This window comes from Rhinoraja longicauda, chromosome 8, assembly GCF_053455715.1.
Source record: "Rhinoraja longicauda isolate Sanriku21f chromosome 8, sRhiLon1.1, whole genome shotgun sequence".
Classification (NCBI taxonomy): domain Eukaryota; kingdom Metazoa; phylum Chordata; class Chondrichthyes; order Rajiformes; family Arhynchobatidae; genus Rhinoraja; species Rhinoraja longicauda.
The window spans coordinates 49,781,675-49,797,468 of NC_135960.1; the positions used below are offsets into that span (position 1 = coordinate 49,781,675).

Genomic DNA, 15,794 nt, shown 5'->3' on the forward strand with positions numbered 1-15,794 from the left:
ACTGTCATATGTTGAAAGACTGGAGCGACTAGGCTTGTATACACTGGAATTTAGATGGATGAGAGGGGATCTTATTGAAACATATAAGATTATTAAGGGATTGGACACACTAGAGGCAGGAAACATGTTCCCAATGTTAGGGGAGTCCAGAACAAGGGGCCACAGTTTAAGAATAAGGGGTAGGCCATTTAGAACGGAGATGAGGAAAAACGTTTTCACTCAGAGTTGTAAATCTGTGGAATTCTCAGCCTCAGCAGGCAGTGGAGGTCAATTCTCTGGCTGCTTTCAAGAGAGTGTTAGATAGAGCTCTTAATGATAGTGGAGTCAGTGGTATGGGAAGAGGGCAGGAACGGGGTACTGATTGTGGATGATCAGCCATGATCACATTGAATGGCGGTGCTAGCTCGAAGGGCCGAATGGCCTTTTCCTGCACCTATTGTCTATTGTCTATTAAATCCTAGTTTCCACTCATTTTTTTTATTATCTTTTCAAAACAGGTTTTAACAAATAATGAATGTTCTAACCACAGTTTTGGAAGTCTTGGATCATTAAGTGACAAAGAGTCAGAGGTATGTAGCAAGCTGAACTTCAGCTATACTTCCTGTGGTATACTTCATGTGAATTGTGATTAGAATTCCCATTTAGGTTTGGAAGATTGCTCTGGAAGGTGTTCAGTTATTAACATATTACAATGGAGGAGGAGCCAGCGCTGCCGTCGCAGCTGCGGCTTGCCTGCAGTCCGTCTGTCTTTTGTGTTTTTTGTTGTTTTTGTATGAATTGTAGTTTTAATATGGTGTAGGGTTTGTATGTTATGTGTGTGGGGAGGGGGGGGGAACAGGGGAACAGGAACTGTAAAATTCTCTCTCCCGAACGGAGACGCGACCTTTGTTTCTGTGTCGTGTCCCCGTTCCCGCTGCGGCCTACCATCGGCCATGCATCTGGGACCACCTGGGGCTCTGGTTCGCAGAGCCCGCGGCCCGGACTCACCACCTGCGGCGCTGACTGCCTGCGGATGCTGCGGGAGCAGCTGCGACTCGTCTCCGGAGGCTCCGGCGCGGGCCGCGTGAACGTCGGAAGCTCGCAGGCCCCTGGATGGGGGCTGACATCGGGAGCAGCGGCAGAGGCAGCGTGTTTGCCCGCCCCGAATCGCGGGGCTAGGGTCGGCCCGCCGCGGACCTTTCACCGTCCGGCGCGGCCTGGAATAGGCTGCGGGATTTTCACTGTCGGGAGCCCCGACCGCCCCGACGTGGCAAATCCAACAGCCTGACCACAAGAGAAGACGGCAGGGGAAGAGAAAAGACATTGTGACCTTCCATCACAGTGAGGAGGGACTGGAGGAGACTCACTGTGATGGATGTTTCTTTTTTGTTTGGTGTTAGTTTGTGATTGTATGTGTTATTGCATTTTTATTGATTATTCTTATTGGTCTTATTGTTCAACTGCGGGTAATGTTTCATTTCACTACACATTTATGTGTGTGTGACAAATAAACGACTATTGACTATTGTCAATTGAAAAGATCATCTTCCAAACTAGAGCGACTTTGGCTGGATTTCTTTGTCTTTAAGTATTCAATTAAAGCTTGATATTTTCTCAATCATTGCACCATTGCAATGCGAAGAAAATCTACAAACAGATCTTAAGGTGTAGGAAGGAACTGCAGATGCTGGGTTAAACTGAAGATAGACACAAAATAATGGCGTAAATTAGCGGGACAGGCAGCAACTCTGAAGGGAAGGAATGGGTAACGTTTTGGGTCGAGACGTCTCGACCCAAAACGTCACCTATTTCTCTCCAGAGATGTTGCCTGCCCGCTGAGTTACTCCAGCATTTTGTGTCTTTCTTATTCTTAAGGGTTTGGTTGGGTTTGTGATTATTCTGCTTACCTCTACCTAACTCGTAGACTTATTGTGTTTAGTCTTCCTGACTTAATGTTTGTCTTCTGTTCTCCATTTTTCATTTACAATCATGGGAAATCTGTTTGTATTTGCAGAATTGAATTGAGAAGTACCTGCATGTAAATTTGGTTATCATAGTTATTCAAGGACTTGACAATTAGAACTTCTGTGCAGTCATTTTTCTTCCACTCGTCTATTACTCCCAGTGTTTTTATATCATAGGCAAATACATTTTTGCTTACTAAGAGCTTGTCTTTAATTCATGTGCTTCAACCAAAAAAAGTTCCTTGAAAGTGGCATCACAAGTGGCATCACCAGGTGGTCAAGAAGGTGCCGTTATCAGTCAGAGTATTGAGTATAGAAGTTGGGAGGTCATGTTACAGTTGTGCAAGACATTGGTAAGGCCCCATTTAGTGTATTGTGTTCAGTTTTGGTCACCCTATTATAGGAAAGACGTTAAGTTAGAAAGGGTGCGGAAACGATTTATGAGGATGTTGCCAGTGCTCAAGGGCATGAGCTATAATGAAAGGTTAAGCAGGCCAGGACTTTATACCTTGGAGCGCAGGAGGATGAACGTTTAAGAAACATTTGAACAAGTACATGGATTGGATAGGTTTAGAGAGTTACTAGACCAAGTGGACCCTTTGGGCCCAAACCTCTCCTGCATTGATGCAGCACCCCTTCCCCTCCCCTCCCCTTCGACCAGCCCGACGTGCAGCGTCTTCGCCCGCCCTGGATCGCGGGGCTGGGGTCGGCCCGCTGCCGACCTTTCACCGTCCGGCGCGGCCTGGAACGTGGCAACTTCAACAGCCTGACCGCGGGAGAAGACAGCAGGGGAAGAGAAATGACATTCTGGCCTTCCATCACAGTGAGGAGGGGACTGGAGGAGACTCGCTGTGATGGATGTTTCTTTTTTTGTGTTTTGTGTTGGTTGGGGTTGTGTCATTTACTTATTTTATTGCTCTTATTGTTGGACTGTGGGTGACGAAATCTCGTCCAAAAAAATTGTTTTTTGAATGACAAATAAAGATATCCTGAATCCTTTCCCCTCCCCTCCCCCTCCCCCCCTTTCCCGCCTCCCCCCAACCCCCCTTATCCTCCCTCCCTCCCCCCTCCCTGCCTAGGAGATAGATTTAAACTTTTAAATGTGAATAATTAAAAAAATATAACACCAATTTCAATGAAACCTCTTCCATTAGCACCAAAGGGACGACGGTGAGTAAGGTGGGCCTAAAATTGTCGCACTCTCGTGTACCGTTTTGGCTGTAGTTCAGGAACAAACAAGCGAGAGTTTTAGTATATAGATGTGCCAAACGCAGGCAGGTAAGACTCGTGTAGTTGGGACATGTTGGTCAATGTGGACAAGTTGGGCTGAAAGACCTGTTTTCACAATGTATGAATCTCTGACTCAATTACATTCCTTCCATCATAATGTCAGAAATGACGATTCGGTCCCTTCTAGTTGCAGCTTCTCAGCACTTGAAACAGTCCATTCCTGTATTCCACAGGTCTAGGCAGCATTCAAGTAAAGCTGATAAATGGCAAGTAACATACCCAAAATGGCAAGTAAATTTCCCAGAAAATGAAAATTGTAATCGTCAGAGGCTATCCACCTGCTTCTTCCACCATCCTGATATGGAAGAATATTACCGTCTAAATACTTATATTCCTGATCCAATAGCATTGTATGTCAATCAGTTTTGTCTATTGAAAGGCCATGTGAGTAGATGCAGTGGAAGATGTATGGAAACAATTTGTAGTTAAAACTATGTAAAGTTGGCAAAGTTGCCCATTGGTGATTGTGTGATACATAATGTTCACCGAAGTTTCCTTGTAAAACACACTTAAGGGAAGACTATAGTTTGAACATTAATGGTTTAAACCATCAGCGGAGCTGAATTTATAAATGACGTTCAAGTCACACTGAAGCTTTTTTTTTTAACCAAAAGAAGTTTATTAGTGAAGTGCATTGTGTCCATACACAAGCCAGATAACTTTTGTTATCCATTTATAGACTAAGTGGCAGATTGTGATTTTTGTTTTCTCTTTTGGATGACTGTATTGCATCCAGGGCCAGCACTTATTACCCAATCCCTAAGTGACTGTATAAAGATTTGTTGAGCCACAACCTTGAACAGTGTGTTTGGTTAGTGGAAGGAGGTGTGAGTAATCATCATATCATCATATCATATCATATATATACAGCCGGAAAAAGGCCTTTTTCGGCCCTCCAAGTCCGTGCCGCCCAGCGATCCCCGCACATTAACACTATCCTACACCCACTAGGGACAATTTTTACATTTACCCAGCCAATTAACCTACATACCTGTACGTCTTTGGAGTGTGGGAGGAAACCGAAGATCTCGGAGAAAACCCACGCAGGTCACGGGGAGAACGTACAAACTCCTTACAGTGCAGCACCCGTAGTCAGGATCGAACCTGAGTCTCCGGCGCTGCATTCGCTGTAAAGCAGCAACTCTACCGCTGCGCTACCGTGCCGCCCATAATGATAGATAGATGTTGAGGTTTAGGCCCAGAGATGGATGAATGGCAACACCTTTCCAAGTCAAGATGGTGTGCAACTTGGAAGGGAACATGCAGGTGTTGGTATTTCCACGCACTTGTAGTTCTTGTCCTCAGTGGTTTGAGGTTGTGAGTTTGCCTGGTAGTGTCAGGTTGAGTACCTGTAGTGCATTTTGTAGATGGCTCACACTAGAATCAAATGTGCATTGGTAGTAAAAGAAGTGAATGCTTAGAATGGTTGATGGAATAACAAGTGAACTTGCCATTTTATTGCAGATATGATCAATCATAGGTATTGTTGAATCTGCCTGACCCAGAAAAATGGAGAATATTGCATTATGTTTCTGATTTGTGCCTGGTGGATGCTGGATAGTTTTAGTGTTGACACTTGCCTCACTCTTCACAAGATACCCAGTGTCTGCTACAGTGTTCCCCAAGTAGTACGGTTGATTTTCTGGTCAGTCGTGACATTCGCGATGTTAATGATGGGTGATGCAGTGATGATAGTGTTACTATCAAGGGCTGTTACATTCTCTCTTATTGGATGTGGTCCTTATTAAATGCTTTTGAAACACAAAAGTTAATTGTCATTTATCAGCTAATGCCCGAATGTTGTCGAGGTCTTGCGGCATCCAGGTATTGACTGCTTCATTAGCTGAGGGGTTGCAAACAATATTGAACATTGCACAAAGTGAACATTCTAGCTTCAGCTGTTTTGATGGAAATCGGGTCATAGATGAAGAGCTGAAGATGATTATGATGAAGATGCTCCCATGAAGAACACCCTATCTTGGGATGGGGTGATTGACACAGCCATCCTGCTTTGCGAGAGGTATTCCCTAGCCATTGGAATGTTTCCCCTTGATCCCCATTGACCAATTTTGAATTAAGGCTGTGATGAAATCTGGAGCTGCGAGGTGCTGATGAAGATGGTATCTGTGTGCTTCAAAAGTATTTAAGAATGACCACATCCAATGAGAGAATGTATCAGTGAGTGGGTTATTGGAATGTAATTGCTGCTTGATAGCACTGTCATTGATGGCCTTTAAAGTTTCTTGATTTACCAGGTTGGATTTATTCTGTTTATTCTGAACAAGGCACACCTGAGCAATTCTATGCATTATCAACTAATGTAGAGTGCATTTGCAATTCTGGGAGTTTTCTGGTCTCCTCATCTGAACAAGATAACATTTTTTGGTCAGTTGCATTTTTTTCAATCGTAACAATCCCCCGTGTTTGAGTGAATTCCGAGCACAATAATGGATTCTGTGTTGCCACTATATTGGCAGTGTTTACCTGATTTATTTTGTTGGCAGTCCAGTCTTTGACAGATACACTGAGCAGTGTTTATACAAAGGATGTGCATGTTTGCAGAACAAGTAAATACTATTAAGGCAGAGATGGATAGATTCTTGATTAGTATGGATGTCAGAGATTATGGGGAGAAGGCAGGAGGGAGGATTAGGAGGGAGAGATAGATCAGCCATGATTGAATAGCGGAATAGACTTGATGGGCTGGATGGCCTAATTCTGCTCCTATCACTTATGATCTAATTAACTAGCAGACATCTTCCATTCTGGGTCGGAGGAAACTGTAGATGCTGGTTTATACTGCAGATAGACACAATGCTGGAGAACCTCAGTGGGACAGGCAGCATCTTTGGATAGAAGGATGACGTTTTGGGTCGAGACCCTTCCGACTGAGAGTCAGGGGAGAGGGAAACACAGAGATATAGAGGGTAAGGTGTGAAAAGGAGAGAACAAAGGGAACGAAGTTCAAGGAAAATGTAGAATAGATCATTGTTAGCTAGGGAAAGATGACAAAGTATACAAAGATAAAATTCATCAGGAGGACAGTCCTGATTAAATTTTACCAGTGTGACTGTCCTGATTGAATTCTACATTTGCCTTGAACTTCGTCCCTTTTGTTCTCTAGTTTTCACACCTTACCCTTCCATTTCTCTGTGTCTTCCTCGTCACCCATTCCTTTTATCCAGAGATGCTGCCTGTCCTGAGTTTTTCCAGCATTTTGTGTCTCTCTTCCATTCTGGGCCCATATTTGATTATTTTGCTAGAGCATGATAAATGTTATTGCATGTAAACATTAAGCATTTATTTTGTGCCTTTTTAAGCTGCATCTTGCATGTTTTTGAATTTCATCTAATATATATTTTTCTTGGTATCATGTGCTGTAATTTTGTTATGGGGGGGGTTGGGGGTATAACTAAAATCCAAACACTGTAATAGAATGCATTGCTTTCAATATTTGTACTTCATTTTATGTATGGCTCCTCACTGATTGAAGTTATGACATTTAAGGCAAAGGCCAAATAAACGTTAAAACAGGTAAACGTAAGACCTCAGCTGGTTAGGTATGGGAACTCCAGGAGAAATTTATATGAAGGATTGAAGCTAAATATGCAAAGTGCAGCTGATAGACAAAACACTATCTAAAGGAAATGTAAAACTATTGCTGGTACTGATTTTATGTGGAACTAGATCAAGTGGACCCGTTGGGCCCATTCTTCCTAGAGGTGGGACAGGGAAGGGGAGAGGGTGCCACTCACCTCGGTGGACCTATTCCTCGTAGGGTTTCCATTGTGACCTTGGAAAATCGTGTTTTTTCTTTAAAATAAATTGCTTTAAAAAAAAAATGAAATGATTCTCAATGAAATAAAGATGCTATGTAAAATAAAGAGGCCGAGATGGATCCGAGATCTTTTCCAAAAATGGGCGGCCTGGCGGGGAGTGTCTCCCGGGGCCGTGGGTGGGCAAGGGGGGACAGGGAAGGTTATCGGGCGTTGAGCGGGAGGTCGGAGCAAATCATTCGATACGACATGGATACGCGGGCCATTGGGGCGTCGAGCGGGAGTTCGTAGACAATCAATGGACCCCATGTGGGGGTGAGCGACAGGAGCAAATCAGGACTTGCCTGCGACCAATCAGAGTGGGGAGCGTTGGAGCACCCCCTCGTGGGACCCGGACCAGTCTGGCGTCAAGCGGGAGGTCGGAGCCAATCAATGGACCCCATGTGGGGGTGAGCGATAGGAGCAAATCAGGCAGTTCCCACCCCACTCCATCCCCTCACCCCACTCCATCCCCTCACCCACTCCATCCCTCCCACTCCTTCCCCCTCACCCCTCCTCACCCACTCCATCCCCCCTCTCTCCATCCCCCCCCCTCCCTCCCTGTACTCACTCCTTACCCCCCTCCCCATCCCGCCCACTCCCCTCCGAGAACCCGTTGGTGGCGAAAGCCACTTACCTGTGCCCCGAGCGTGCAGTGCTGATCGCCAGCGAGCGGCGGCTGGGGCCCGGGGGGAGCTGGGACTACACCTCCCGGCGGGCAACGCTGCGGCGGGTGGTGCGCACAAGATGGCGGAGCGGGAGGAGGAAGAGAAGGAGAGCGGCCGCCATTTTTGTGAAGTCGTCGACGACACCGTCGGTTGAAGCAGGCGCCGGAGGAGATGCAGGAGGAGGAGGAGGCGAAGAAGCTGCCCGGTGGGGGGTTATATTCCGGTGATGGTGTGGGGAGCAGGGACTCGACGACGCCATCGGTTGAAGCGGGCGCTAGAGGAGAAAGAGGGGAGTGATGAGTCGATGGGGACGACGATCATCTTCCTCCTGCTCGGAGACTCCCCCTGGGCCGGGTGCGGGCGGAGGGGGGGGGGGAAGGAGAGGGAGCCACTCGCCCCGGCCCCGGGCGGCCATCACGGTGGGCACCAGCAGGAGAGCGGCCGTCCTGCCAGCGGCCATCTTGCTTTCTTGCCACGGGAGGAAGGTCAGGCGCGAGGCATGCCGGGACAGGCGGCGGTCCTCCTGCTGGTCCGCGAGTAGGGGGGAGCGCATTCGTTAAAGTCAGTTTATTGGCCACGACTCCCTGGCCCCCCTCCCTCATTGGCTGGCGGGTCCCATTGTGACGTCACACGCTGAAGATCGTAATGAAATCGGTTTAAAAGGCAATTTTTAAACTTTAAAATCTCTTTAGCTTTAAAAATATAACACATCTGAATGAAAGTTGTTGTAAAGCGACACCAGGACAATGGTGATTAGGCTGGTGCTAAAATTGTGGCGCTCTCGTTTACCTTTTTGGCTGTATTTCCATTACAAAATCTCATACATAAATATATATATATACACACAAGATCTGAGTTGTAGTAATATGATGATGATGATAATATATAGATAGGCAAAAAATGAACGTTTAATGGTGTTGCAATATGCGCTTAAAACATTTCCATAATTCAATATTTTTTGCTTCTTAATTGCAAAGTCAGTTACAGTTATTCTTTTAAGACACTTTTTCTTTACAGTGATTATCATTTTCTCAAACGAATGTAATTTGGATGATAGTGGAGAATCTTGTGAAGAATACATTTCTCAGGAACAGCTTTTTCCGCTCTGTTATCAGTGTTCTTAATACTCCTTCCATAAGCTAGGGTAAAGTCAGATTTTCCTCTACCCAATTGTGGACATTGGACTTTGTCTTTGGAAAGTTGTGCTGTAATGCTGAGAACTATATTCTGCACTCTGTATCTTTCCCTTTGCTCTACCTACTATACTTGAGATTTGATTGATGTACACATGTATAGTATTATCTGAATACTTTTTATTGTCACATATGATAAGTCGCAGTGGAATTCTTTGCTTGCATACTCAAGGTATGCAAATAGTCGCCCCATAAAGAGCACTTACAAAGTATCTGTGCGGGTCCCCCTTTGTTCTCCCCCTTCCCTCATGGCGTTCCTCCCATGCCGGGTCCTCCTTTGTTCCTTCCCCCGGCAGCGGTGTCCTCGCTTCCATGTGGTCCGTCCTCATCTGGCAGCGGTGCCCTCATTGACTGCCCCATCGACCTCTCTACTATCGCCCGCTGGGCCCTCTCCGAATGTCTCTGTAGTGTGTCCCAGGCCCCAGCCCTGGGCTCCGTCAACTCTATCGGCCGCAGGCTCCGCCCCGCAAGGCTCCGGCCTCTGCTTCTCCCTGGGCTCTGACCTGAGAGGCTTAATTAGATAGTCTAAAGAAAACTTTTCATTGTAGTTTGATAGATGTGACAATAATAAACCTAAACCTAAAATGCTCCTTAGTGATTTAAATGTTTAAAATGAGTGGTAGATACTTGTTCTTATCAGGGCTCGATTTATTTATAACTTCTGTACTGCTCATTGTGCATGTAAACATTTTGTATTTAGCTATTTGTATTCTATGCATGGTAAAACTCCAATCATCTTGCACATTTGCACCTTCAGTGCCATGATCCGGACCTAATATTAATATCTACTTATACCTAACACATTTTAAAATGTGATACAACTTTATCATTCTTGCAACAAATGATAAATATAATGGGAACATAGGCAATGATCAGGAGTATGGAAACAGGAATTTTGGTGGATCAGTAGGGAGTGCAGCATGCAACACCTAGTGATCCTGTTGCCAACCCATCAGGATTTTGGGTCGGATACTGGGTTACAAAAGTTTACTGTACTTTCTTTGCTAACCCGGTTCTCCTCCCCAACCCTTCCAGTTGCCCGAGTGTAACTGTGAATGGCTTGTCAGCACCAATATTTTAGCCTTTGGTTGATTAAGGAAAAGGAGAATGTGGGATTGTATTGAGAATCCCATGCTCATGCATCAACAGTATGCAGGCTCTGCATACACAATGGAAGGAGTGCACCACCTCATAAACTACTTGTCCATCAGTCGCCATGTGTCCCATCTGCAGAGAAGCCTTGTTAGCCACCTCAGAACCCATAATACCATCCTGAATGCTCCTTGGTTGATTTGAGTTATTGGTCCAGAAGTTCACAGAAGTCAATGAGGATGTTGCACTTCTTCAAGGAAACTTTGAATGAATCCTTATATTTTTTCTTTACCTGTTTGGTAATCTCCTCCCACGAAAGAGACTCGGAGATGCTATATTATGATAAAAATAATGATGTTCTTTATCATGATGTTCTTTAACTGTGTTGCTGGAAAATCAAAAGCAAAGTTTGTATCTGAGATGCACAGTCTTTAAACTTTAATCATACATTACAATATATAAAGTCACCTGGTCCCCACATTTCAGAAACAATGGAAGGCAAAATTTACATTTCTTCACAGATGTTAGAATTTGAAACATGAATGAAACAAGGGACCATTTCACAATTGTATTAAAAGAAATACAGAGAAAAGGATAGGATTTCCACCAAAATGCATTTTTGATTAAATACTGATGAACAGGCTGTTCACATCTACATTTTGTATTCAAATAGACCTATAACGTCAGTTATCTTGTCATCTTTTATATTCCGATCAATTTGGAAGAACTATTTTCAGGACCCAGTAGATTTATGTGTATTAATATAACTGCCAACCAGGAGCCACATAATTTAGTTTCCTACAAAATCAATGATAACAAATTTAAATTCCCAGTGGCTTACTCATTCCGTTTGTCAGTAACCTTTATTCCCGTCAGTTGAAACCTAGACATTGTGCAAAGGTACCCACAAGCTAAATAGAAAACAATATTTTGTGCAATTCACTAACACAATTTCTAATATCAGAAATGTTCATTGTTTATTTTCCGCACTGATTATTCTTGCTATTTCATGTAGAGGTTCCAATCAATATAATTTGGTTTCTTAATGGTTCATTTTGTTACATTTTAAAAATCTTAAAGTTTAGATTTTTATCCACTTCCCAGTTTTAAAATGCAAAAAAAACCACATGAAAATGTATTTGTTTTTCTCCATAACCCAACTAACCATAAATGGGTAACACCTGTTTTGAACAGATCTGGGAACAGTTTAATAAACAGGTTTTAGCTGGAGGATGATTCATTTTAATTTTAAGAAAATTTGGAATAAACATATGAGCCATAATATGTATTTTTCTATGTGAATTGTGATCCATTGCTTACAATAGTTTTTTTCCCAACTGTCTAACCTGTAATACTACACAAATGTCAGGACGATAAAAAAGTCTCTTTGTTTAAAATAGTCTATTTTTTCATCTATATTTTGGCGCGTTGCTGAGAAGTCTAGCATTTAATGCCAACTCCTATTTTCCCTTTTCATGTGTTGGTAAGCCACCGCCTCGAATCACTGCAGGTCTGATGATGAATATACTTGCGCAATCCTTTTGGATAGGGAACTCCAGGATTTCAATCCAGCAACATTGAGGAAGCTAATACATATCCAAGCCAAAATAATGTGCAACTTGAGGGAAACCTATGAGTGATGGTGTTCCCGTACGTTTGCTCCCTTTAGATATATATATTCAGAAATATTAATTTCAACAATCGTAACTCTGCCTCTGAGGAGGTCAGAGGATCAACTAACAAAATACAGGAAAAGCAGGTTTGATCTATGCTAGCCATGATATCAATATATTACAGTCATGTAGTATTGGAATGTGCATTGCACTCCATTCCATTCACTGGATCCTTCACTATTTCTGGAGTGTTTTTCCTGATTTTAATATTTTACTATCATTATATCACTCTGCATTTTACTGAGATACACCTCATTTTCCCTTTCACCTCTGCACTTCCTACTACCTTGCTTGCTTTTGTTTAATGAATATTTCACTCTAAATTTTGCAATCTAACACTAGCATCTGGCAAATGATCTCATCATTATATTCTGCATCACCTATTGACAGCAATCTAATGTCGGAATGGTTTTTAATCATCATTTCCTGAGATTTGGCTTTGCTTATCTTTACAGCAAGAACAATAATTGTTAGGTAGAAAAATTAAGTATAATTGTGATCAAAATGGTGGCAGCGTAGTTAATTTGTTAGAGGTGATTATTATTTCTAGTATGTTTTTCATTTTATTTTCTAGAAGTTATAAAGTCCATGCAAAAGAGCACTTTATATATTTTAGAGTGAAGATGGCAATGACCTCACATGAATATATAATTGGATTTAAAAACTAGGGAACGCTCTCATCAATGTATAACTTAAGAAACCAGTGGATCCAGGAGAATCACTGATGTACCTGAAGTAAATATAATACCTCAGTTGAAAAGGGAGAAAATATTTATGCACAGAACTGTTAACTCGTCGTAGTTCTTCCCTAATTTTAAGGGATAAATTGGAAGAGTGATTGTTTAACTACAGTTTAAGATGAATGATACTGTCGAGAAAACCATAGATCAATTACATTTTTGCCACTTCACGAAGCTCCACTATAAAATTCCAAGTAGGACTAACTATATTTGAAACTGTAAGCTATGTATGGAAATGGATGTGTATGGAACATTACAGTAAAAAAAATTGCTGGGAAAAGTAGACTTTAGAGATACAACGTGAAAACAAGCCCATTGGCCCACCGAGTCTATCCGACCTGCGAACTCCCCGTACACTAGCACTGCATACACACTAGGGACAATTTACAGAAGCCAATTAACCTACAGACCTGTAAATCTTTGAAGTGTTGGTAGAAACAAGAACACCGGGAGAAAACCCACGCTGTCACAGGGAGAATGTACAAATTCAGTACAGACAGCACCTGTAGTCGGAATCGAACCCAAGTGTCTTGTGCTGTAAGGCAGCAACTCGCCACTCAGTCACTGTGCCACTCTAAAGTACTTTAGATTTACACAGTCGGACGAGGATAGTAAATGTTGAATGCTTTATAACAAGATTAATGGAAGTTAATTTGCCATGTCTTTCTTATGATGAAAATAGTAGCAAATTTAGAGAATTATAAGAGATAAAGGAGTTCTGTATTTAATGACGTGCCAGAAGAATTTAGAACAGTTGTTTAAAATGAGCTATTAAATAACAAGAGATTTATTCTTCAAAATACTACATGAAAATATTTCCACACGTGAAAAGGTTGGTAGCTCTGCTTATGCTGTTAGAAGTCAATACACGTGACTGCTCTAAAGGGATTGTTGCTTTCCTAAGAAACCTCTTGTTACAGAAAATTGTGTGTGAAAAACAATTGTCAATAGGGGAAAGGGAGTTAGGAGCTAGAGAGTTTTAGACCTAAGAACAGTATTTTCCCAACAGAAGTTTCAAAAATGTATTTTTAATAGCTAAGTTTATTTTTGTTACAGTAAACAAAAAATATTAAAGGTTGTGCGTTACATTGTTTAATAGCTTCTTTGCACAGGTGCCACTAGATTGCCTGTCCATGTCAAAGGGCACCTACGATAAAATTGACAGACTATTCTTCAGAGACATGGTGTCTGATTATTGCAAGAATGTTACATAGAAACCTGTTTTTGCATAACAGCCATTCCTCTGCTTGTCAATTCCAAAGTAACTTTTAAGCAGTTCTCTATTTTTGAATCAAAATCATATTACAAACAATTTGTCCTGTGGAATAAAAGTAGTGTTCCATAATTGATCAATCTTGTTATATCAAATTTGTGTTATGGAAACGGACATTATTGGGGAACAACCTACACATTTCAGTTCCTTCCCACACATTTCCTTGAACTTGGGTCTGATTTCTTTCCAGTTGACATCTCTTCAATTTTATTGTAACTATGAAAGAACTATTTTATAGTTACTTCATTGGTCTACTGAAGGAAGCTTAAACAAAGAAGGGCTCTCCAATTCTTTCCAGATGGCCAGGTTTCCAAGACTGCGGGTTCTCGGTGATATGCTCAATATTAAATGGACATCTTTCATTATATTGCAGTATATATATTCATTCCAGTGCTGCAAACAAACTAAAAATTAATATCAATATGAAGCAATTGGCCGCGCTTGAACCTGCTGTGCAAAGACCATTCTGTTTGTTGAAAGCACCTGAGGAAATTTAGTATTAATTCCTTTCAATAAGCAATTGAGCATCTGCCATAACATCTTACCAAGACATTCTGTGGAATGGTAAAATGATACAAACACTTTTGATTGAAAGAGGTCTGAGCCTGTGAATGTCAGGGGAGAAAGATGATACCAAAGATTGGGGTTAGTCTTCTGTATGACCCTCACTCACTAGAAGGATGACTTATTTTAACCACTAAATTACGAGGTTATATTTTTCTAAGTAAGTTTGGGAACATAATTGCAACCAGAATAGATACCACTATCTGAATCAGCTTTGTCACTTAAAAAAAAAATTGCATGGTTAAATCATGTAAATTTGCTTAGTTTTTAAATAAAACATAAAAATGCTGCGAATCTTGATCAGGTCAGACAGCACTTGTGGAAAGAGAAACTGAGCTATCATTTTGAATTAGTGACCTTGCATCAGTTTTGACATGGGTAAGCAAATCCCTTTAAACCATGAGTCATTGAGAATATAGATTTTAATGAGTGATTTTAATTAGTTCTTCTAAAGAAAGAAGCATCAGATTGAAAGCAAACTAATAATTACAGTCTTGAATGAAAAGCAAAACTGTAGCTGAGTGACCATAATACATTCAAATTTAAAAACTGTTTAAACTGCTGAAATCATCTCGTAACAGTCTTGAAGTGTCTGTATTCACATTTCCGTTGGCTGTTACCCCTTTGTTAAACTTCCTTGTAAAAATGATTACCAGGTTAGTTGCTATTTTTCAGACCAAATAGACAGCAAACCTAAAAGAATATATCTCTGTTCTAAAGATGTAGTAAACTTTATTGACACTAGCTCTCTTGGCCATTTTTCTCTTCTTTGCACTACCCTCAGTCTCCATCAGTGCAATGAGTGTAACTATTGATTATGGTTAACTTGCTGCCCTTAAAATTACTATTTGACACATCTGCACATTCTACACCAGTAACAATAAACATTTGTTTAAAGACTGCCGGTTCTTGTATTATTTGTGTCTGATCCAGTACTTGTTTTTGCATGTTCAATTGTACTGCACGTGTTCCTGATAAGAATGTCAAATTTAGTAAGAATGCAGATTTATAAATGTTGACTAGGAAATGGTAGTGATGGGTAATAAAAGTGAACATAAAACGCAGAAAAACTAAATTATAAGGAAAAACTGAAAAAGCATGATGAGCATCATTATCAGACCAAATTATTTCTAATTACTTCAACACAGACCTCCATCTCTGATTCAGCCCAGCATTTCCAAGATTTAGCTTTACACCTTTATTTAATACCATACTGATATTCTGATTTTTTTTGGTCTCACTTTTGAGATATAAAGTTTTGCAATCTTTGGTAGGAGAAACAAGAACCTCTTCATTTTTTTTGGCATCTCATCCAAGGCATGGATCCTGTAAATCCACAGTCCAGAGTGACATCAGGTTACACAAAGGTTCTGCCCCTGACCACTGTCCATAAACTGTAAGTTGGAATTGAACCAATTCTTCAAATCTTAATGTGAATTCTTTAGTCTTTTCAACCTTTGCGGGGGTGGGGGCTTCTAGGATATTAATAACCTGACTTATTAAAATATGATTTTATGCTAATTCTCCCAGATATAGAACTTTA

At 41.5% G+C, this 15,794-nt stretch overlaps 1 protein-coding gene across 3 annotated transcripts in view; it reads left to right on the forward strand.

Annotated features, from left to right (window-relative positions):
• The window catches only part of LOC144595946 (serine/threonine-protein kinase tousled-like 1), a 104,644-nt gene that overhangs the window by 42,869 nt on the left and 45,981 nt on the right, over window positions 1-15,794 (forward strand). For all 3 annotated transcript variants that reach the window (XR_013547553.1, XM_078403915.1, XM_078403914.1), the window contains exon 3: window positions 498-569. Coding sequence is in view for 2 of the 3 variants with exons in the window: in XM_078403915.1 (XP_078260041.1) it covers window positions 498-569 (72 nt within the window). In the remaining variant the exon portion in view is untranslated. The remainder of the gene's footprint in view (window positions 1-497; window positions 570-15,794) is intronic.